A 24233-nucleotide genomic window follows, 5' to 3' on the forward strand; every position below is an offset into this window, starting at 1 on the left:
ATTACTTTGTAAGTCTATGGAAGGGGGTGAGAACCATGAGCCTCTTATGTTTTGTATTGAAGTTAATGTACCCAGAGGAGGATGGAAGCTAGCTGTCCTCCAGCTACACCATGGTGCTACCCTACAGAGAGCTGTTGAGGCTACTGTAGACCTTCATTGCAAAACAGTATGTTTTAATCAATTATTTGGTGATGTGAATATATTTAGTATAGTTCTCTAAAAATTATAACTTTTTAAATGTTTCACTATTTTTATTTTTGTGAAATTCACTGAGGAGGATGGTTAATCAATCTGATTTATTTATAAAGCCCTTTTTACATCAGCCGATGAAATGCAGATGTAAAAGCACGGTGGCTAGGAAAAACTCCCTAGAAAGGCAGGAACCTAGGAAGAAACCTAGAGAGGAACCAGTCTCTGAGGGGTGGCCAGCCCTCTTTTGGCTGTGCCGGGTGGAGATTATAACAGTACGTGGCCAAGATGTTCAAACGTTCATAGATGACCAGCAGGGTCAAATAATAATAATCACAGTGGTTGTAGAGGGTGCAACAGGTCAGCACCTCAGGAGTAAATGTCAGTTGGGTTTTCATCGTCGATCATTCAGAGTTAGAGACGGCAGGTTTGGTAGAGAGAGAGAATCGAAAACAGCAGGTCCGGGACAAGGTAGCACGTCTGGTGAACAGGTCAGGGTTCCATAGTCGCAGGCAGAACAGTTGAAACTGGAGCAGCAGCATGACCAGGTGGACTGGGGACAGCAAGGAGTCATCAGGCCAGGTAGTACTGAGGCATGGTCCTAGGGCTCAGGTCCTCCGAGAGAAGAGAGAAAAGAGAGAAAGACAGGAAGACAGGACAGGAAGATCACGTCAGTGACTCAACCCACTCAGTGACACACCCCTCCAAGGGACGGCATGGAAGAGCACCAGTAAGCCAGTGACTCAGCCCCCTTAATAGGGTTAGAGGCAGAGAATCCCAGTGGAGAGTGGAACCAGCCAGGCAGCGACAGCAAGGGTGGTTCATCGCTCCAGTGCCTTTCTGTTCACCTTCACACCCCTGGGCCAGACTACACTCAATCATAGGACCTACTGAAGAGATGGGTCTTCAATAAAGACTTAAAGGTCGAGACCGAGTTTGCATCTCTCACATGGGTAAATAGACCATTCCATAAAAATTGAGCTCTATGGAGAAAGCCCTGCATCCAGCTGTTTGCTTAGAAATTCTAGGGACAATCAGAAGGCCTGCGTCTTGTGACCGTAGCGTACGTGTAGGTATGTAGGGCAGGACAAAATTGGAAAGATAGATAGGAGCAAGCCCACGTAATGCTTTGTAGGTTAGCAATAAAACCATGAAATCAACCCTAGCCTTTACAGGAAGCCAGTGTTGAGAGGCTGGCACTGGAGTAATATGATCAGATTTTTTGGTTCTAGTCAAGATTCTAAACTGAAGTTCATTTAGTGCTTTATCTGGGTAGCTGGAAAGTAGGGCGTTGCAGTAGTCTAATCTAGAAGTAACAAAAGCATGGATACATTCTTCTGCATCATTTTTGGACAGACAGTTTCTGGTTTTTGCAATGTTGCATAGATGGAAAAAAGCTGTCCTTGAAACAGTCTTGATATGTTCGTCAAAAGAGAGATCAGGGTCCACAGTAACGCAGAGGTCCTTCACAGTTTTATTTGAGACAACTATCAAGATTAATTGTCAGATTCAACAGCAGATCTCTTTGTTTCTTGGGATCCAGAACAAGCATCTCTGTTTTGTTCGAGTTTAAAAGTAAAACATTTGCCGCCATCCACTTCCTTATGCCTGAAACACAGGCTTCCAGGGAGTGCGATTTTGGGGCTTCACCATGTTTCACAAAATGTACAGCTGTGTATTGTACACATAGCAGTGAAAGTTAACGTTATGTTTCCGAATGACATCACCAAGAGGTAAAATATATAGTGAAAACAATAGTGATCCTAAAACGGAACCTTGAGGAACACTGAAATGTACAGTTGATTTGTCAGAGGACAAACCATCCACTGAGACAAACTGATATCTTTCCGTCAGTTAAGATCTAAACCAGGCCAGAACTTGTCCATGTAGACCAATTTGGGTTTCCAATTTCTCCAAAAGAATGTGGAGATCGATGGTATCAAAAGCAGCACTAAGGTCTAGGAGCACAAGGACAGATGCAGAGCCTTGGTCTGACACCATTAAAAGGTAATTTACCACCTTCACAAGTGCAGCCTCAATGCTATGATGGGGTCTAAAACCAGACCTAAGTGTTTTGTATACATTGTTTGTCTTCAGGAATGCAGTTCGTTGCTGCGCAACTGCTTTTTCAAATTTGTTTGGAGGGGAATGGGAGATTCGATATAGGCCGATAGTTTTTTATATTCTCTGGGTCAAGGTTTGGCTTTTTCAAGAGAGGCTTTATTACTGCCACTTTTATTGACTTTGGTACACATCCGGTGGATAGAGAGACGATTATTATGTTCAACATAGGAGGGCCAAGCACAGGAAGCAGCTCTTTCAGTAGTTTAGTTGGAATAGGGTCCAGTATGCAGCTTGAAGGTTTAGAGGCCATGATTATTTTCATCAATGTGTCAAGAAATATAGTATTTAAAAAATTGTATGTCTCCCTTGATCCTAGGTCCTGGCAGTGTTGTGCAGACTCAGGACAACTGGAGAAATACACAGATTTAAAGACGAGTCAGCCAGTACTTTGCTTTCTAATGATCATGATCTTTTTGTTAAAGAAGTTCATGAATGTATCAATGCTGAATTGAAAGCCATCAGCTCTTGGGGAATGCTGCTTTTTAGTTCGCTTTGCGACAGTATCAAAAATACATTTTGGATTGTTCTTATTCTCCTCAATTAAGTTGGAAAAATAGGATGATCGAGCAGCAGTGAGGTCTCTTTGATACTGCACAGTATGGTATTTCCATGCTAATTGGAAGACTTCCAGTTTGGTGTAGCGCCATTTCCGTTCCAATGTTCCGCTTGCTTCAGGGCTCGGGTATTTTCTGTACACCAGGGAGCTAGTTTCTTATGACAAATGTTTTTGTTTTTAGGGGTGCGACTGCATCTAGGGTATTACTCAAGGTTAAATTTATTTCCTCAGTTCGGTGGTTAATTGATTTTTGTCCTCTGATGACCTTGGGTAGGTGGAGGGAGTCTGGAAGGGCATCTAGGAATCTTCTGGATTGTGCGAGAAGTTATAGCACGGCTTTGATGATCCTTGGTTGGGGTCTGAGCAGATTATTTGTTGCGAGCGTAATAAAATGGTGGTCTGATAGTCCAGGATAACGAGGAAAAACTTTAAGATCCACAATATTTATTCCTCAGGACAAAACTAGGTCCAGAGTATGACTGTGGCAGTGAGTAGGTCCGGAGACATGTTGGACAAAACCCACTGAGTCGATGATGGCTCCGAAAGCCTTTTAGAGTGGGTCTGTGGACTTTTCCATGTGAATATTAAAGTCCAGAAATTAGAATATTATCTGCCATGACTACAAGGTCCGATAGGAATTCAGGGAACTGAGTGAGGAACGCTGTATACGATCCAGGAGGCCTGTAAACAGTAGCTATAAAAAGATTTTGGGTAGGCTGCATAGATTTCATTACTAGAAGCTCAAAAGACTAAAATGCATCCTTTTTGTTGTTGTTGAAATTTGCTATCGTAAATGTTAGCAACACCTTCTCCTTTGCGGGATGCACAGGGGATATGGTCCCTAGTGTAACCAGGAGGAGAGTCCTCATTTAACACAGTAAATTCATCAGGCTTAAGCCATGATTCAGTCAAGCCAATCACATCAAGATTATGACCCGTGATTAACTAGTTCATTAACTATAATTGCCTTGGAAGTGAGGGATCTAACATTAAGTAGCCCTATTTTGAGATGTGAGATATCACAATCTCTTTTAATAATGACAGGAATGGAGGTCTTTATTCCAGTTAGATTGCAAGAGCGAACACTGCCATGTTTAGTTTTTCCTAACCTAGATCGAGGCACAGACACGGTCTCAATGGGTATAGCTGAACTGACTACACTGACTGTGCTAATGGCAGACTCCACTAAGCTGGCAGGCTGGCTGGCTATCTCATTGTGGAGCTAGAGGAGTTAGAGCCCTGTCTATGTTCATAGATAAGATGAGAGCACCTCTCCAGCTAGGATGGAGTCAGTCACTCCTCAGCAGGCCAGGCTTGGTCCTGTTTGTGGGTTAGTCCAGGAAAGAGGGCCAATTATCTACAAATTCTATATTTTGGAAGGGGCAGAAAACAGTTTTCAACCAGTGATTGAGTTGAGAGACTGCTGTAGAGCTCATCAAATCAAATCAAAATTTATTTGTCACGTGCGCAAATTAAACAGTGAAATGCTTACTTACAGGCTCTAACCAATAGTGCGAAAAAAAGGTGTGTGTGTGTAGGTAAGTAAAGAAATAAAACAACAGTAAAAAGACATTTGAAAATAACAGTAGCAGGGCTATATACAGACACCTGTTCGTCAGGCTTATTGAGGTCGTATGTACATGTAGGTATGGTTAAAGTGACTATGCATATATGACGAACAGAGAGTAGCAGTAGCGTAAAAAGAGGAGTTGGCGGGTGGTGGGACACAATGCAGATAGCCCGGTTAGCCAATGTGCGGGAGCACTGGTTGGTCGGGCCAATTGAGGTAGTATGTACATGAATGTATAGTTAAAGTGACTATGCATATATGATGAACAGAGAGTAGCAGCAGTGTAAAAGAGGGGTTACATAATGCAAATAGTCCAGGTAACCATTTGGTTACCTGTTCAGGAGTCTTATGGCTTGGGGGTAAAAACTGTTCAGAAGCCTTTTTGTCCTAGACTTGGCACTCCTGTACCACTTGCCATGTGGTAGTAGAGAGAACAGTCTATGACTGGGGTGGCTGGGGTCTTTGACAATTTTTAGGGCCAACCTGCTCCACTACATGGATGGCAGGCAGCTTTGTCCCAGTAATGTACTGGGCCGTACGCACTACCCTCTGAAGTGCCTTGCAGTCGGAGGCCGAGCAATTGCTGTACCAGGCAGTGATGCAACCGGTCAGGATGCTCTCGATGTTGCAGCTGTAGAACCTTTAGAGCACCTCAGGACCCATGCCAAATCTTTAGTTTCCCGAGGGGGAATAGGCTTTGTCGTGCCCTCTTCACGACTGTCTTGGTGTGTTTGGACCATTCTAGTTTGTTGTTGATGTGGAAACCAAGGAACTTGAAGCTCTCAACCTGCTCCACTACAGCCCTGTTGATGAGAATGGGGGCGTGCTCGGTGCTCCTTTTCCTGTAGTCCACAATCATCTCCTTAGTCTTGGTTATGTTGAGGGGTAGGTTGTTATTCTGGCACCACCCGGCCACATCTCTGACCCCTCCCTATAGGCTGTCTCGTTGTTGTCAGTGATCAGGCCTACCACTGTTGTGTCGTCTGCAAACTTAATGGTGTTGGAGTCGTGCCTGGCCATGCAGTCGTGGGTGAACAGGGAGTACAGGAGGGGACTGAGCACGCACCCCTGGGGAGCTCCAGTGTTGAGGATCTACATGGCAGATGTGTTGCTACCTTCCCTCAACACCTGGGGTCGGCCCGTCAGGAAGTCCAGGATCCAGTTGCAGAGGGAGGTGTTTAGTCCCAGGGTCCTTAGCTTTTAGTGATGAGCTTTGAGGGAACTATGGTGTTGAACGCTGAGCAGTAGTCAATGAATAGCGTTCTCACATAAGTGTTCCTCTTGTCCAGGTGGGAAAGGGCAGTGTGGAGTGCAAAAGAGATTGCATCATCTGTGGATCTGTTTGGGTGGTATGCAAATTGGAGTGGGTCTAGGGTTTCTGGGATAATGTTGTTGATGTGAGCCATTACCAGCCTTTCAAAGCACTTCATGGCTACGGACGTGAGTGCTACGGGTCTGTAGTGATTTAGGCAGGTTGCCTTTGTGTTCTTGGGCACAGGGACTATGGTGGTCTGCTCAAAACATGTTGGTATTACAGACTCAATCAGGGACATGTTGAAAATGTCAGTGAAGACACCTGCCAGTTGGTCAGCACATGCCCGGAGCACACATCCTGGTAATCCGGCTGGCCCCGCAGCCTTGTGTATGTTGACCTGTTTAAAGGTCTTACTCACGTTGGCTACGGAGAGCATGATCACACAGTCATCCGGAACAGCTGATGCTCTCATGCATGCCTCAGTGTTGCTTGCCTCGAAGCGAGCATAGAAGTGATTTAGCTCGTCTGGTAGTCTCGTGTCACTGGGCAGCTCGCGGCTGTGCTTCCCTTTGTAGTCTGTAATAGTTTGCAAGCCCTACCACATCCGACGGGCATCAGAGCCGGTGTAGTATTATTCAATCTTAGCCCTGTATTGACGCTTTGCCTGTTTGATGGTTCCTCGCAGGGCATAGCGGGATTTATTGTAAGCTTCCGGGTTAGAGTCCCGCACCTTGAAAGCGGCAGTTCTACCCTTTAGCTCAGTGCGAATGTTGCCTGTAATCCATGGCTTCTGGTTGGGGTATGTACGTACAGTCACTGTGGGGACGACATCCTCGATGCACTTATTGATAAAGCCAGTGACTGATGTGGTGTATTCTTCAATGTCATCGGAAGTATTCCGGAACATGTTCCAGTGTTTGATAGCAAAACAATCTTGTAATTTAGCATCTGCTTCATTCGACCACTTTTTTATAGACCGAGTTCATGGTGCTTCCTGCTTTAATTTCTGCTTGTAGGCAGGAATCAGGAGGTTAGAGTTCTGATCGGATTTACCAAATGGAGGGCGAGGGAGAGCTTTGTACGCGTCTCTGTGTGTGGAGTACAGGTGATCTAGAATTTTTTTCCCTCTGGTTGCACATTTAACATGTTGATAGAAATTTGGTAGAACTTATTTAAGTTTCCCTGCATTAAAGTCTCAGGCCACTTGGAGCACCGCCTCTGGGTGAGTGGTTTCCTGTTTGCTTATTTCCTTATACAGCTGACTGAGTGCAGTCTTAGTGCCAGCATCTGTTTGTGGTGGTATATAAACAGTCACAAAAAGTATAGCTAAAAACTCTCTAGGCAAGGAGTGTGGCCTGCAATTTATCACAATATACTCTACTTCAGGCGAGCAAAATCTAGAGACTTCCTTAGATTTCGTGCACCAGCTGTTGTTTACAAATATGCACAGACCACCCCCCTCGTCTTACCGGAGTCTGCTGTTCTATCCTGCCCATGCAACGTATATCCCGGTAGCTGAATATCCATGTCACCATTCAGTCACGATTCCGTGAAACATGGGATATTACAGTTTTTGATGTCCCGTTGGTAGGATATTCGTGATCGTACCTCGTCTAATTTATTGTCCAATGAATGCACGTTGGTGAGTAATATTGACTGTAAAGGCAGCTTTCCTACTAAACCACATAATGGCACAATTGGTTGGGCGCCCGTAAAACTGCTGCCATTTCTTCCAGTGCCATTTTGTGGATTTTCATCACCCACTAACTGGGAGGGGGCCAAAGACAATTACTCGATGCTGACACATCACATGCTGACACCTTGATTTACACACTGAAGCCACGTTGTGCTTGGTGGTCCTCCCCTTTCTCCCCTGAGGAGCCTCCACTGAACCAAAGCAGTGCAAACAAACATACCAACTAGATTACACCTGGGCTGTATTCATTACATCAACTGAAACGGTTTACTGTTTAAGAACCAAATGGAACAGGGACCTACCCAAATTTGTCCAATCAAAACTGTTTCAGTATAGAGTAAACAGTTTATATTGCAAGACATGGTGCATCATCCAGAAATAGACAACATATATGTTACACAAAATACATTTTCATTAGGAATGAGATAAAGCGCTTGGGAAAACAGATACAAATAATTACTACACGTGCTTATTACGTCACTTCTGTTTTGAGCCGACTTCTCCATTAGACAAAGCAGGGCTCCTGGCTCACGCCCCCAACTCGAATGCCTCAACATTCCGCTTGTGTAAAACACGCCTATACGGGTGTAGGCGCGAGATTAATCGAACCTCCTCAAACCAGCACCTGCGCAGATTCGTGGCTCCCGTCCCGTTGTTCAATTGTTGTCTAATTTGGGTGGGTTGTTTGATTTCATTGGCTATCAGCATCTACTACAGTTCCCGCCTCCCAGACAGCGCGGAAGTGTGCCCTCCCCTGACAACGTTTTGGTGTTGTTGTCAACCAGCCACTTCAGTGCAGGTGAAAGGATACAACCCGAGGAAGACCTGAAACTTTTGAGTAGAGATGCACTGTACTCCTTTTCAGGTGTGTGTTTTCCGCCTGCCTTTCTGAATAATGTCAAATGATTTGTAAATGTAAACTAGTTTATGAGTCTGAAGAGGTGGCTATCTGCAAAATGTCTCTTTCGTTTTCTTCATAACTATGTAAAGCTAGATATCTAGCAGTTTCCACTTAAATTCAAATCATCATAAAGTTAGCTGGCTTGCTGAATTCGCACGTGGGAACATGGCAGACAATGACCGCAATTTAGTAAACTTTGATGTCTCGGCGGATGAAGATTTAACAGACACTGGCAGCTACACAGATGATGGAGATTCGTCATCCTGGGAAGAATTTGCAGATTACGTGCGTAGTGGGCCAATCCAGCCATACTTGTTCGAACCAATGGTCGGCGATACATCGCCACCGAGAAGAGATTACGACACCGACGAGACCGAGGAAGAAGAACACGAGGAACGGGCACCAGTCACAGACCCACCAAGGTAGATCACCATAGTCTATCCAGCTTGTTTTGTTTAGGCTATATCTATCTTCTGATCAGTTCACTCTCAAAGTAGACTGGATTCCATGAACCGTTACATCAGGTTGGGTTCCTGGCTAGGCTACCAAATCCAGAGGAAAAATAAAAGGTGCATTTCAGTCCAACTTCCAAAGGGACTTCATTGATCTCTTTTCCGATTGCCCTGAGCAGCAGGGGTGTATTCATTACGTATTGTAAATGAAACCGTTTACAGTTCAAGAATCCAACGGAAGCAAACGAAACGCGAACTACCAGAATTTGTCCAATAGAAACTCTATTTTTCGTTTCGAAACGTTTTCTGTTGCAAAACGTTTTGAAACAGAGTATGTTTAATGAATACACCCCAGGTCTTGACCCTCTGTATGTTGTACTGCCGCTGCCCAGACGCCCAGGCTTTTTGTGGCACGCCATGTTGCAGCTCTGATCTCTGGATGCACAAGGATGTTTTTAAATGTGTGGTTCTGCACAGAGCTGACTTGTGTGGCAGTGTCTATTAGATGCTCACCTGTGCTGTAGGAGCCACTGTTCAAGTCCCAATTTCAGCTCTCCCTCTAAACTAATTCCTGGTAGTCATCCATCATTTTACATACTAGAAAATACTCTAGTGGTTAGTCTCTTGATTAGAGTTTCTGTTTGATTAGTAAAATAAAATGTAGGAAAGGAGATAAAGAAGCCAGGATTATTGACATGCACACAGCAATAGACTTTTCTCCCACAAGTGTACCATGCCTGTTTTCGCTGCAAACCCAGACATTTATTTATCAGCAGATTATACTTTTGTTTGCATAGTATGTTTCTGCTTTTCAACCCCTACTTATCTTGCAGTTATCAAACAACAAACAAAAATGAGCACTTTGTTTCCCTTTTATTATACTGTCACCTTCCAGTAATATGAACATAGGGTTGCTGGTTCAAGCCCCACTCTGGGTCTTCTTCCTCTCTCAATCACTACATAACTGTGAATTGATAATCCCAGCAGTCTCAGGCCTTTGTTGGAACTGGAAGCCCTGTTCACTTTGGTGGGATGACTTTTAAAGAAAGGAAATAATGTCTCACTTTGTTAAAGTGGTCCTGAACATCTTGGCTCCCCTAATTTCCTACAGGCCTGGTTTTAACAAAAACATCCTCATCTTACCATCATCTGCTACTATAACTGCACTGGAGATATTATCTAGCTGTCTAGCAGATCCATTTAACATATATAAGCAAAACATGTTGGAATGACTTCATGAGCACATCCCATTTGTTACTGTATGTTTGAAACGTCACAGCTGTTCTGGTAGCTAATCATATGTCACGTTACTTGAACCGCAGTTGCTATCATCATATGAGGAAATAGCTAGCTTTACATTCAACACTGAATAATCTGTGAATAATTGGCAAATATTCGGGTGAAATTGGAAGATTTAACTTCACAGGTAGGAGCTATCGAGTAAGTTAGTAAGTAACTAGCTAGCTAACTTCATACAGCTAATGGGAACGTTAGCTCAGGGCTAGCTCGCGAACTGCTTGCTAAAAGCTAACGCAGCTGTGAGCTACCTAGCTAACTTACTTGTCGTTTTTTTGTCAATATTCGTGTGAAATTGATTGGACCATCACTTTTGTACTTCTACAATTAATATGGATTTCCATCAAGTGAACGCTGACATGAAAATGTTTTGTTTGACCATGTTTGCTTCAAGGCATGGATGTTAGCCAGTCAGCTAGTTTAGCTAGATAGCTATGGCAGCTTCCATGAGCGTTAACGTTAGACCACACAGTATCTTTGTTTAGGTAGTAGCTAGCTAACGTTAAAGTTAGCTAGGTAACGACCCAATTTAAATTATATTAGCCACATTATACCATGGCTATTGTTGAATACTCGTTTCTGATTGGCTTCAAGAGCATTTTAGACCGTACATTATCTTCCTATAACGCACGGTACATCAGCATGGTAGAATTCAATGGCCATTTTATACGTTTGAGCTGCTTTTTGATAGCAAAAGACGAATTGAAAACATTATTGAAATCGATTTTCCTAATAGCAAGCTAGGACTGATGGCTTGGTTACCTTAACTAGTAACTCTGTTTGTTTCGTTACCAAGGCAACTACTACAGCAATATAGTTAACTTGCTTGCTACTTCAGTGGATGTGGCAAAAGTGTTAAAGGTGCACTATGCAGAAATAACTGTGCCATTTCCCGTTAGCTAACATTCTAATAGTGTGCCTAATTTAAGTTTAATGACACATCAGTCTCTAGAATCATTGTATCATCTAAATTGCTGTGAAATATATTCTCCATAACCAAACATATTGTATTTTCAGCTGTTCGAAGCTGGTGTACTAAAACGAAAGTAAAAGATGAACGAAAAATACTTAAGAACGAAAGCATAGAACTAGCGAACATAGAACATATTTACTGCATATACTTGCTTTCAATGAGACTGACAGATCTATAACTCACTTTTCTATGTGAATTTGGTTAGGTCGCAGCTTTGTTATAACCATGGTATAAAAGAGGTAATCAACTCAGGGCTCTATGTGTTCTCAGGAAAATATTGCAACTCTGTGGAAGATTAGTTCCACTCCGCTAGTGCGTAGCCCCTCATTGATTATCCCTTACATAATGCTATTCATGACAGCATTGATATGATACTCTATTTTATTGCCTGTCACTTTACACACAGGGTGAACGTAACCATGGAGGAACCTGGTGCTGATATAGAGGTGACTGTCAAAACTTTGGACTCCCAGAGCCGAAGTTACACTGTAGGCGGCCAGGTACGTTCTCATTTCCAATGGAGCACTTTCACAGTAGCCTTACATGTACTGGATATAGGCCTAATCTTCACACCAGTGTCTTTTTCTCAGTTGACAGTGAAAGAGTTCAAGGAGCACATTGCCACTTCAGTTGGGATTCCTGTGGACAAACAGAGGCTGATCTACCAGGGCCGAGTCTTGCAGGATGAGAGGACACTGACAGAGTACAGTGAGTAATGCTGTCTGTGGAGCGGTCTGGAATCAATACAAAACGACCACATGCTAATAAACATGAAATTAGTCCCAACAGTTTGATCTGGAGCAGCACACAGCTGCAGTAAAGCATCTGTCAACACGGAACAGAATCGCAGCAAACACCCAGACATCTTTGTCTCAATCAAATGTATTTATAAAGCCTGTTTTTTTTTAAATCAGCCGATGTCACAAAGTGCTGTACATACACCCAGCCTAAAACCCCAAACCGCAAGCAATGCAGATGTAGAAGCACATTGTCTAAATGTGATATATAGAATAACTCTCTTATTCACTTATTCCATGTCTTTCAAGGCCAGTAATGCACAGATGTAAGCCTATTATACAACTGCACACCATCAGAACTCTTGCGTACCCATCATTTAATTGCGGTTTGGCTGCTATGCACATCACCTGATAGATTGATGGAGCACATGAATAGAGATGATATTCCTTGTTCTCTATTTCCTCTGTGTCTCAGACGTCGGTGGAAAAGTCATCCACCTGGTGGAGCGGGCCCCCCCTCAGCCCTCCCAGCCAGGCTCGGGGTCAGGGGTAGCGGAGGCCGGAGCGACGCCCTCCTCTACCACCTCCCAGGGAACGTCCCAAGTGCCCCCACAGGACCGCAACGCCAACAGCTATGTCATGCTGGGGACCTTCAACCTCCCGGTTAACGTCATGGACCCTCAGCAGATCCAGGTACAGCTTTTGTGTGTGTTTTGGATCAAATTTGTCATTGTTCCATGCTTTATAATGATATCCTGAGTGCCTGGTGTGGATCAGTACTGATACCTAGCCTATACCGTCTACTACACTCTTCTTAGATGTCAGTCCAGCAAATGATGTCAGGCTTGGGAGAGAATGCAAGGAACGCCAGAGTCAGCACCAGCACCGGGGTAAGAAATCAAATAAATGATTTATTACATAGTAGGCATCCTCATGTATGGATTTTTGTCTATCTTTTTCTATGCAGTTGAAGTCGGAATTTTACATACACCTTAGCCAAATACATTTAAACTCAGTTTTTCACAATTCCTGACACTCAATCCTAGTAAAAATTCCCCGTCTTAGGTCAGTTAGGATCACCACTTTATTTTAAGGAAGTACAATGTCAGAATAATAGTGGAGAGAATGATTTATTTCAGCTTTTATTTCTTTCATCACATTCCCAGTTGGTCAGTAGTTTACATACACTCAATTAGTATTTGGTAGCATTGCCTTTAAATTGTTTAACGTGAAACATTTCAGGTAGCCTTCCACAAGCTTCCCACAATAAGTTGGGTGAATTTTGGCCCATTCCTCCTGACAGAGGTGGTGTAACTGAGTCAGGTTTGTAGGCCTTATTGCTCGCACACGCTTTTTCAGTTCTGCCTACAAATTTTCTATAGGATTGAGGTCATGACTTTGATGGCCATTCCAATACCTTGACTTTGAACCATTTTGCCATAACTTTGGAAGTATGCTTTGGATCGTTGTCCATTTTGAAGACCCATTTGCGACCAAGCTTTAACTTCCTGACTGATGTCTTGATGTTGCTTCAATATATCCACATATTGTTCCTACCTCATGATGCCATCTATTATGTGCATGATGTCCCATGATGTCAAGCAAAGAGGCAATGAGTTTGAAGGTAGGCCTTGAAGTACACCCACAGGTACACCTCCAATTGACTCAAATGATGTCAATTAGCCTATCAGAAGCTTCTAAAGCCTTTTATTCATTTTCTGGAATTTTCCAAGCTGTTTAAAGGCACAGTCAACTTAGTGTATATAAACTTCTGACCCACTGGAATTGTGATACAGTGAATGGTAAGTGAAATAATCTGTCTGTAAACAATTGTTGGAAAAATTACTTTATTCACGCACAAACTAGATGTCCTAACTGACTATAGTTTGTTAACAAGAAATTTGTGGAGTGGTTAAAAAACTAGTTTTAATGACTCCAACCTTAGTGTATGTAAACTTCCGACTTCAACTGTATATACAAAATGCTGTGAATAAACATGTTGAGTAGCTGTCAACTAATACTCTTGCTGTCACAGAGCAATGGTTCCATGAATGTGCACATTGATATGGACCAATCGGTTCAGAGTGAGCCCAGGCTGAGACTGCTATTGGCTGAGAACTTGCTGAGGGACACCAATGCTCTCATCGAGAGGATGGAGGTGAGGTTTTAAGTTATAAAGATTATAACAACTAGGAATACCCACAGTATAGACCTAGTTTTTAATTAATAAACTGTCTCTCATGTGAAACAAGTATTTGGACAAAATGTTATTTGAAAATATTCTAGTCAGTCTCAGGAAGCAGGTCTATTTGAGTTCGAAGTCATTCAATTAAGATGACTGCGCAACATCCTCCCCTTACTTGTCACTCAATCTCAGGGTCAACCAAGCGGCACCTCAGCCCAACCAGATTCTGCTGCTGCAGCACCTCCTCCCTCTTCCTCCTCCACTCCCTCTCCCTCCACCCAGCCCATGGACACGTCTCCACCTCCATCTACTACCCCTCCATCCTTCTCTTCCTCCACTCAAACAGAGGGAGCCGCCCAAGCTGGACCCAAGTAAGACGTTATTGCTTACTATCGCTGTCCTGCATGTGTTTTGTTTTTTTGCTCTATACTGAAGAAAAAAGGATGCTGGATGAATTACAAATGTATCAAACTTGTTTAGGGCATTTAATGTGAAATGAGAAGAATAGGGCTTAACCCGGAACTTGAGACATGCACGCAAAATGTTTCACACAGTATCTGCCATTGACATCAACACAATGAAAGTTGACTTTAGACATTGTGGTTGCAGACGACACCATTCTGTATACTTCTGACCCTTCTTTGGACACTGTGTTAACAAACCTCATAGCGAGCTTCAATACCATACAACACTCCTTCCGTGGCCTCCAACTGCTCTTAAATGCTAGTAAAACTAAATGCATGCTCTTCAACCGATCACATTCCGCACCCGCCCGCCCGACTAGCATCACTACTCTGGACAGTTCTGACTTAGGATATGTGGACAAATACCTAGGTGTCTGGTTAGACTGTAAACTCTCCTTCCAGACTCACATTAAGCACCTCCCAATCCAAAATTAAATCTAGAATCAGCTTCCTATTTTGCAACTGCCTCCTTAACTCATGCTGCTAAACATACCCTTGTAAAACTGACTATCCTACCAATCCTCGACTTCGGCGATGTCATTTACAAAATAGCCTCCAACACTCTACTCAGCAAACTGGATGTAGTCTATCACCATGCCATGTTTTCTCACCCATGCCCCATACACTACCCACCACTGTGACCTGTATGCTCTCGTTGGCTGGCTCTCGCTTCATATTCGTCGCCAAACCCACTGACTCCAGGTCATCTATAAGGCTTGGCTTCACCTAGCAAAGACTTATCTCAGCTCACTGGTCACCATAGCAACACCCACCCGTAGCACACACTCCAGCAGGTATATTTCACTGGTCATCCCCAAAGCCAACTCTTCCTTTGGCCGCCTTTCCTTCCTTCCAGTTCTCTGCTGCCAATGACTGGAACGAATTGCAAAAATCACTGAAACTGGAGACTTATATCTCCCTCACTAACTTTAAGCATCAGCTGTCAGAGCAGATCACTGCACCTGTACACAGCCAATCTGTTATTTATTTTTGCACTACAGTATCTACTTGCACATCATCATCTGCACATCTATCACTCCAGTGTATAATTGCTAAATTGTAATTATTTTGCCACTATGGCCTATTTGTTGCCTTTACCTCCCTAATCCTACTACATTTGCACACACTCTATATAGATTTTTTCTGTTGTTTTATTGACTGTACGTTTGTTTATCCCATGTGTAACTCTGTTGTTTTTGTCGCATTATCTTGGCCAGGTCGCAGTTGTAAATGAGAACTTGTTCTCAACTGGCCTACCTGGTAAAGTAAATTAACCTGTGATGCATGTAAATAAGGACATCTTCTCCCCTTGACAGTCACCCCAGCCCAGCAGAGCTGGTGGAGATGCTTTCAGAGCTGAGGAGGGTGGAGGAGAGACTTCAGCCATTCGTCCAGAGAACACACACTATCCTAGAGTCTGCTACCACCGCAGAATACGCCAACGCCGTAAGCTTTTCACCGCTGCATTCCTCATAACTTAGTGCTTTGTGGTTAGGTACAATTCACACAAACGTCATGCGTTTGCTGTATTGCCTTGAATTGCAGTCGGACATCTTACAATACTTGTCACTTTCCCCACAAGACTACCTGAATAAAATATCAAAACACACGTTCTCAGGAAATGTCTTAAGCCCTCTTCTTGTCACACACAGGAAAGAGAGGAGGACCAGCGGATTCTCAACCTGGTGGGCGAGGCCCTCCGTCTCCTGGGCAATGCCCTGGTTGCCCTTAGTGACCTGCGCTGCAACCTGCTGAGCCCCACCCCACGCCACCTACACGTGATCCGGCCAATGTCTCACTACACCTCTCCAGTGTCCATGCCTGGAGCCGTGCACCATCACATCCCGCTACATGTTAGTCGGTGTTGTATCCCCTTGTCAAACTTGTTTTGTTGCCACCTAGCAGACACTTACACAAATTACATTATTTCTGTCTTACGTACACTACCAGTCAAAAGTTTGGACACACCTACTCATTCAAGGGTTTTTCTTTATTTTTACTTTATTTTGACTATTTTCTACATTGCAGAATAATAGTGAAGACATCAAAACTATGAAATAACACATATGGAATTATGTAGTAACCAAAAAAGTGTTAAACAAATCAAAAAATATTTTGCATTTGAGATTCTTCAAAGTAGCGACCCTTTGCTTTGATGACAGCTTTGCACACTTGGCATTCTCTCAATTAACAGGTGTGCATTCTTAAAAGTTCATTTGTGGGACACCTGTTAATTGAAATGCATTCCAGATGACGACCTCATGAAACTGTCATCAAGGCAAAGGGTGGCTGGCTGAAGAATCTCAAATATATATATATATATTTTTAGATTTTAACACTTTTCTGTTATTTCATGATTCCATATGTTTTTTCATCATTTTGATGTCTTCACGATTACTCTACAATGTTGAAAATAGTCAAAAGAAAAACCCTTGAATGAGTAGGTGTTCTAAAACTTTTGACCGGTAGTGTATTTAGTTACATTGGTTCGTGTAAACTTCATTTGATGTCGTTTGCCAATGGAACACAGTATGTCAATTGCATTTTGAAACTCATCTGCAGATGAACCTGGGAGCCACGGTCACGATGGCATCCAATGGCAGACCAGCTACAGAGGAACAGGCCCAGCCCAGTCAGGCCGCCGGCCAATCGGACCAGCCAGGTCAGGGACAGACTTCCCCTTCACAGCCTCCTCCGTCCAATCAGCAGGCTGGACAGGGACAGCCCGGCCCCCGGGTCATCAGGATCAGCCACCAGACAATGCCGGTGGTCATGATGCAGATGAACACGGACGGTGTGTTGTCCCGTACCCGCCACTGATTGAATGCTTTACCACAACATGTCCATCCGTTTCTCATCCACAAATGGCCCATTGGAAGTGAATAGCTCTACCGTTGCATTTATTCCCTATTTTCTGAGAGAAAGTTTTCCTTCTTTGACCGATAGTCAAAGTACCGTACAGGTCCCTGTGCTGCTCAAATCGATAGGTCTCGTTCAATTTTGGAAGGGTTTTTCTTTTATGTGCTTGTTAAACCAAGGTCCATTTGTTTCTACACCCTGTTTACGGTTCAAACATTGTGTTCGTGTATTTACAGACTCTGGTGTTCCTCAGGCAGCTGGACAGCCCAACGCTGCAGGAATGGGGCAGCCAGGTGAGAGTTGGTAACACTTCATGATAATGGTTTAGTACCTGTGGTTGTATCTCCGAAAAACTGGGGACTAGAGGAAAGCCCAATATACCTGAATCCAATATTCAAGGCACAAAGAAACCTTTTCTTATCCTTTCTCCCTAGGCTTCCAAATGCCTTCCGGTGTTCAGATGAACCCAGACTTCATGCAGTCCATCATGCAACAGATCGCCCAGTACACAGAGGCTGTGGCTGCTGCCACCGGGGGCACCATCCCTGGCCAAACCCTCCAGCCTACCCCCCCAGGCTCTACCGCTACCTTTTCCACCACCACCACTGGCCCTAACACCCCCACCACCACCACTGGCCCTAACACCCCTGCCACCACCCCCACGGCCCCCCCCCCGCCTTCTCCTGGGGCACCCCAGGCCAGGGTGGTGTTTACTCGGCCCACCTTTGCCCCCAGGGTCCCTCCACCCGCCTTTGGCACGCGGGGGGCCACCATCAACCTTAGAGCTAGCGTGCCCCCCATGATGGGTCAGCAACCAGGACAGGTGAGCATGTTTGTGATAGGGGGTTTGGTGCAGGACTGAGGTTAATGGCTTGTAGAGTTCAAGGAGTTGTCAGACTTGGAATTTCAGTCGGAGACTTTCATGTTTTGCTAGTCATTGGGGGCATTTTCCATCGACAGTACCAATTGTCTTATGCTGTAGTGCTCTGAAAGTCTTAATGGCATAGCCACGTTTGTATTATATGCTTATAGAAACTGTTGACCTATGACCTCTCCCCCACAGCCCTTCCCTCCTGCTGCCCTCAATCAGATGATCAGTGGACTGGTGGGACAACTCCTAATGCCTGGACAGATGGGTATGCTGTCACAGAAATACCATATACACCCCACCTCTCTAGACTCCTTTTTTTGGGGGGTGGTTTTGCTTAGTGAACCATCACACTAAAAGTGAATTCTCTGTGTTAAGTGTACTATAAGCCCATTGTAATTTCTTTCCTCTCTTCCCCCCCCCCAGCTGGTCAAACAGCCGCCACCTCTGCTTCTCATACCTTCTCCTCAGCTTCTCATACCTTCTCCTCATCCTCCTCCAACTCTTCTTCTTCCTCCTCTGGCCCTATCCCCACCTCTGCTCCTGCTCCTAGCACGACTGTTCCCCCAGGCCAGTCCGGAGCTATCCCCACCATGCCCCAGGGAGCTCCCCCTGACCTGGCACAGCTCCTGGGCTCTCTCCTGGGGACAGCGGGGACAGTTCCTGGGGCCATGGGACCCTCCATCACTGTGACCATGCCTGGAGTGCCTGCCTTCGTCCAGGGAGTGTCTGACTTCATGCAGGTCAGTGTCTGGATCGGAGTTTGTTCCAAGTGTATTTTGTGGATTAGGACACATAGCCGTAGTGCCTGTTAGAACCGGTTGAAAACAAGGCGACATCATCCTCCAGTTAACTGACATGTACCATAATGGTTTCTTAACTACATATCTTTCATATGATACATTTTATTTTCTCGCTGTCCATCATCTCACTCTTTATCTCAGGCCTCCGGACCAGTCTTCCCACCACCCCCCAACGGTGCCCAACAGCCCCTTGCCTCTGGCACCCCCACCCCTCCACCCGGGACCACCCCTAACCCTCCCACGGGGGACGGTGCCGGGGCCCAGGGAGAGGCCCTGAATCCGGAGTTGTTCACTGGGATTGTACAGGGGGTCCTGTCCACCATGATGGGCTCCCTGGGCTCTCCTCAGAGCAACACTGAGAGCATCGCCCAGTTCATCCAGAGGCTCTCTGAGACCAGCAACATCTTCACACCCGGCACAGGGGACGCCATGGGTAAGAGTTCCTGTCTTGTTTGCTTTATTTTTTCTTTCTTCCCTTTTTTTCTGGTTTCCCTCTTTCCCTTTTTCTTGTACCTTGCTCTGTCTTTCTCCCGTGCTCTCTCTTCCTCAATGTTTTTGTTTCATGTCCACACATTTTGTCTCTATTCCCTCAGGTTTCTTTGGAGATCTACTGACCCTAGTGTGTCAGAACTTCTCCATGGTGGACCTGGTCTTGCTGCTCCACGGACAGAACCAGCCCCTGGGCCGCATCCAGACCCAGCTGTCTCAGTTCTTCACCCAGCATTACCTCAACGGGAGCGAGCCCACCGACCACAATGTCGCTGTGAGTTGGCCACCATCTATATAACTGCCTCTATCTGGGATGTTACTGTCACCTGTCATTACTGTCATGCGTCCATTACGGTCACCTGTCATTAGTTTCACCTGTTATTAGTGTCACTGCACATGGGGCTAGATGAGCTACGTGATGAGTCTCATTATCTCTCCCGCTTTGGTTCTTTCACTGTGATCATAGGCTGCTGCTGATGGTCTCATCAATGAACTTGAGGAGTACATTACAGAGAGCTTTGTAAGTACCGTAGTTCACTTGGGCAATTCTCCCTGTGGCCAGTTGGTCAGAGGTGAATCAATCCATCATATTTCTCTCTTTGTCTTGGTCCTTCAGTCTTCAGTGGCAGTGTTGGAGGGTGTCAACGTCACTCAGACCAACCTGTCCTTCTTCAGGCGGCAGTTAACGCGTATCGCCACACACATACTCCGCTGCACAGGTAACATTGTCTTTATTGTGCCAAATTGGCGCAATTCATCAGACCTGGCCTATGAATGTCAGTGCTTTTGTCACTTATTGCTGTGTTTTCACCTCCTGCAGACAACACGTTTGGGCCGCAGCTGCTGCAGATGTGCAACCAGGGGCTGTTTGAGTGTCTGGCCCTCAACCTGTACTGTCTGAGAGGAGAGCAGAGTGCCCTCACTTCTGTCATCAACCACCGCATAGTCAGTACACACACTCAATGTTCCTTATGACATGATATACAACCTACAACTCAATGTCTCTTCTCCTTCCCTCCCGTTTGTCTCTGTCAGATGATTTATAAAACTCTTTCTATAGATTAGAAAAAAATAGCTAAATGGATTTGACCAGACTGAAATCTGGTCAGTAGGTTGTGATTGACCCCCTCTCCCGTTACAGAGGACGTTGTCGACTGACATGAACCCCAGCCTGGTGAACTGGCTGACCAGTATGATGACCATGAGGCTGCAGGTCATCCTGGAGCACATCCCCGTCACAGAGGATCAGATACTGCATTATGCTGTCCACACACAGCAGGTAATTACACACACACACCATCTCTCAAACAGGTCATAATGTTGTTGTTTTTTAAGCACACCGTTAGTGTTCTAGAAGGCTCATTTACTGGACTACTATCTAACAATGCACATGGATACCATCATTTTCTAATCAAGTGTCCGTTACAATAATTGTCATAGATTCCATTACCAGATTCCACTCAAGCAATATATGTTAAATGGTTTCTTTCCAAGGGGGAGGCTTCTAATGCACAGGAGCCTCAACGTGCCCAGATCATAGAGGTGAGTGTTTCAAAATGTATTTGTAAGATTAATTTTGTTGTCCTCAATATACCTTGGTGTGTTATCTCTTTTAGTTCCTCACCATAACTCTCTTTTCCCTATCCCACCTTAGATGGAAGACACTCACTCCCCAGCCCCGGCCACCACAGCTGAGGAAGCCATGGCGTCGTCACAGGAGACTAGGGCAGAGCCTAGGGAAACTGGAGCCACCGGAGGGGCTGCACCATTGGGTGGCGCCATGGCAGCAGCTGAAGCCAGCGGGAGGGAGGAGCCTGGTAGAGAGCCCGAGGCCTGGGCTGCTGCCGTCCCTGCTGTAAGATCACTGTTCAGCTCTCTCCCACTACTTGTTCAATTCTTCTCGTCCACTTTAGTTGCTTTGCCATTCTCTGTCTTCCACATTATGTTTTCTCCGTTTTACATACAAGCTTCTAGTTGAATTTATGCTGAATTTTTTGCAAACCTTTCGTTGACTTGTAGTTCGGATTCTTGGGAGAAAGACAATGATCCAACAATGGAAGTGTAATCGCCTAATCAGATCTGCATTCAAACCCATTCAAGTCTTAAAATCCAATGTGCAGTTATATGGTTCTCGATAGTGAGTTTAACTGTCTGTCATTCTGATCATGTCTGTCTCTGTGTGATAGGAGTGGGTACCCATCATCAGACATGACCTGATCACTCAGAGGAAGATGAAGGCCCAGCCTCCCATGTCTGACGCCTATTTACATGGGATGCCTGCCAAACGCAGGAAGGTAAATAGATTGCCTGTGCATGAAACTAACTTATGTACAAAAGACGAGCCCTGATCTCACTAGTCTTCCGTTTATAGGAGGCATCCTGCAAGCTTTGTTGGCAGACTGATTCCTGGCTGTAGCTGTAGTTGACCCTCCATGGCTAAAACATGGGAGCCTTGCTGTATCAGGGCGAACGTAAACTCTGATCACGTTGTAGTATCAGCATGCTATGTTCAACATCTGAGTGCGAGGGCTTATTCTTGTACTAAGTTGGATTGGCGTATGACCAGGGTGTGTGTTTTCAGACAGGACAGGGGGACGGCGCTCTTCTCTCCCTCTCCGACGCAGTGAGCAGGGCTGCAAGGACGGCCGAAGTCAGGCCAGTCACTTCCCCAGACCACCTGCAGGAGGAGCTTGACAGCCCTGAGCTCCAGGAGGCATATGCAGAGCAGGTACAGTCTTCCACTAACACTCACTGACAGAAAAACAAGCTGTTCCATCATTCCATGGCTTCTCCTAATATTACAGATGTCACGATTGTAAATGGTCATTAGGGAGCTGCCACTGACGGTTATATGCCGTGGTGGAAAAAGTACCCATTTTCTAGTCAAGATACCTTAATAGAAAATGACTCAAGTAAAAGTCACCCAGTAAAATACTACTCAAGTATCAAAAGTAAATTCCTTGTAAATTTGGCAAACCAGGTGGCACTGTTTGTTCTTCATTTGTGGATAGCCAGGGGCACTCCGACACCCAGACATAATTTAAGAACAAAGCATGTGTTTAGTGAGTCCACCAGATCAGAGGCAATAGAGATGACCAGGGATGTTCTCTTGATAAGTGTGCGAATTGGACAATGTCTGTCCTGCTAAGCATTCAAAAAGTACATTTTTTTTAGGAATGTAGTGAAGTAAAAGTTAACTATAAATTGTAAAGCAAACTAAAGCATTTTGCACCACTGGTTGTGATTTTCAATATTGAACGAATATGCATTTAATGTTGAACAACCCTTTTTGTAATTGCCACCTTTGTCCTCTGTATCAGGTGAAGAAAGACATAAAGAAGCGAGTGAGAGAGGACCCGGACTTCAGCTCTCAGCAGTTCCCCAACACACACAGAGCTTTTTCATCAGACTCATAACCTAACCACAACTTGTTTTGCAACCTGATGAAATTTTACACATAACCAACCTGTACACATCCTCACCATCCTTTACTTTTGGATTGCTCAGTATCACAACTGAATGCAGTTAAGCCAAAATCTAATTTATTTATAAAGCCCTTCTTACATCAGCGGATATCTCAGTGCTGTACAGAAACCCAGCCTAAAACACCAAACAGCAAGCAATGCAGGTGTAGAAGCATGGTGGCTAGGGAAAAACTCCCTAGAAAAAGGCCAGAACCTAGGAAAATCAGGTGCCTACCAATTTTTTGTTGTTGTACCAGACACATCTCCTTTTGACTAAATTACTGACTGATTTGTTTTTCCAGTGCCTATTTTCTTCCCCGCCCTCCTGGTGATGGAACACACCTGATTTGACAAGTTTGTCCTTATTTTATGGATGACTTACATTTGACCTTATATCTGCAATGCTGTTTTGTTTAGTGTTATCATGTTAATATTATCCTGCCTATATATCTTACCTGTTGTGTTTTTCATTAGCTTCCCTGAAAATAAAAATGGCTTATTTCAAGAGTATGCTTTCATGGGATGAAAATGTGTGCTGAATAAATAACTTGGTGTTTAATGGTGCTTGTGGAAAAACAAATACCAGCCTTTCAGTTGTCTAGGGCAGTGGTCACCAACCTTTGCAATCAAAAGGCAAGCAGAGCCACCAGACTTTTATTACATTACCTTCATAAAAACAGTTCTGTAAGAATGAGGTTTGTGCAGTAGGCCGAATACATCACAGCATATTGGCTATATTTAACCTTATTTTAACTAGGCAAGTCGGTTAAAAACAATGACTTGCCAAACCCAGACGACACTCCCCTGCCAATATTGTTCTCAGACCAGATATTTCATTTGAGCTTTGAATACAAAATAGATCACCAATAGATTGGTGTAGCAATTGGAAGGCACAGCTGAGCATGAATTAAAATAACTTTTATATTTTACTGGGCTAATTGTAATGGTGCTTTCAAGTCGGAGGTTTAGAATTGCGAGTTTGAAATATTTGGGGGTTTCGAGTTGGATGACCGTTCTAAACGATCTTTCCCAATAGGATCTAGTTTTCTTCCCCTGATTTCCCAATTGTCTTGGACGCACTGAAGTCGAAGATTTTCAAGTTGTTTTGAACATGGCATTCGTCTCAGCTGAGAGAGAGCACAGCAGCTGGTGCGCCTCACTGTCCCTGCTATCTCCTTCCTTTCTTCCGGTGACACTGACCCGAGAGGGGACAGTCTTACACCTGATGGCGAAACGCAGTCGTACCACATCAAACTCGTGTTCCTTTGACCGGAGAAAGTTAAATATTAAAAATAGACCTACTAATAATAAATACAGCGGGAGTGAAAGCTTGGATAAGCGCGTTTTGTTTC

The 24233-nt window shown here is 44.5% G+C and overlaps 1 protein-coding gene across 5 annotated transcripts; it reads left to right on the forward strand.

Annotated features, from left to right (window-relative positions):
- Window positions 1-8156: 8156 nt before the first annotated feature.
- On the forward strand, window positions 8157-23388 carry LOC135520176 (large proline-rich protein BAG6-like). 5 transcript variants are annotated; one of them, XM_064945539.1, is made up of 25 exons: window positions 8157-8255; window positions 11419-11512; window positions 11603-11720; window positions 12225-12442; window positions 12568-12639; window positions 13785-13907; window positions 14127-14305; window positions 15715-15844; window positions 16051-16251; window positions 16961-17192; window positions 17494-17550; window positions 17692-18080; window positions 18321-18393; window positions 18552-18868; window positions 19070-19361; window positions 19522-19691; window positions 19884-19937; window positions 20034-20136; window positions 20238-20362; window positions 20559-20696; window positions 20912-20959; window positions 21072-21272; window positions 21604-21711; window positions 21999-22145; window positions 22738-23388. In XM_064945539.1, the coding sequence occupies exons 2-25, from the start codon at window positions 11432-11434 to the stop codon at window positions 22831-22833; spliced, it is 3672 nt and encodes a 1223-aa protein (XP_064801611.1). In that variant the 5' UTR covers window positions 8157-8255; window positions 11419-11431; the 3' UTR covers window positions 22834-23388. The 5 variants fall into 5 exon arrangements, with proteins under 5 accessions (XP_064801611.1, XP_064801607.1, XP_064801608.1 ...); XM_064945535.1 differs by lacking the exon at window positions 8157-8255 and adding an exon at window positions 8282-8713; XM_064945536.1 differs by lacking the exon at window positions 8157-8255 and adding an exon at window positions 8282-8713 and having other exon boundaries at window positions 16961-17060.
- The last annotated feature ends 845 nt before the right edge of the window (window positions 23389-24233 follow it).

The sequence above is a fragment of the Oncorhynchus masou genome, chromosome 29 (assembly GCF_036934945.1).
Source record: "Oncorhynchus masou masou isolate Uvic2021 chromosome 29, UVic_Omas_1.1, whole genome shotgun sequence".
Taxonomy (NCBI): Eukaryota; Metazoa; Chordata; class Actinopteri; order Salmoniformes; family Salmonidae; genus Oncorhynchus; species Oncorhynchus masou.

Bases quoted from the DNA above. Each gene is read 5' to 3' on its own strand.
- LOC135520176 (XM_064945535.1), top strand. From the start codon at position 8,457: ATGGCAGACAATGACCGCAATTTAGTAAACTTTGATGTCTCGGCGGAT. The intron at 15,845-16,050 runs GTAAGCTTTTCA...TGTCACACACAG, and splicing joins CCGCAGAATACGCCAACGCC to GAAAGAGAGGAGGACCAGCG. The intron at 18,081-18,320 runs GTGAGCATGTTT...TCTCCCCCACAG, and splicing joins TGGGTCAGCAACCAGGACAG to CCCTTCCCTCCTGCTGCCCT.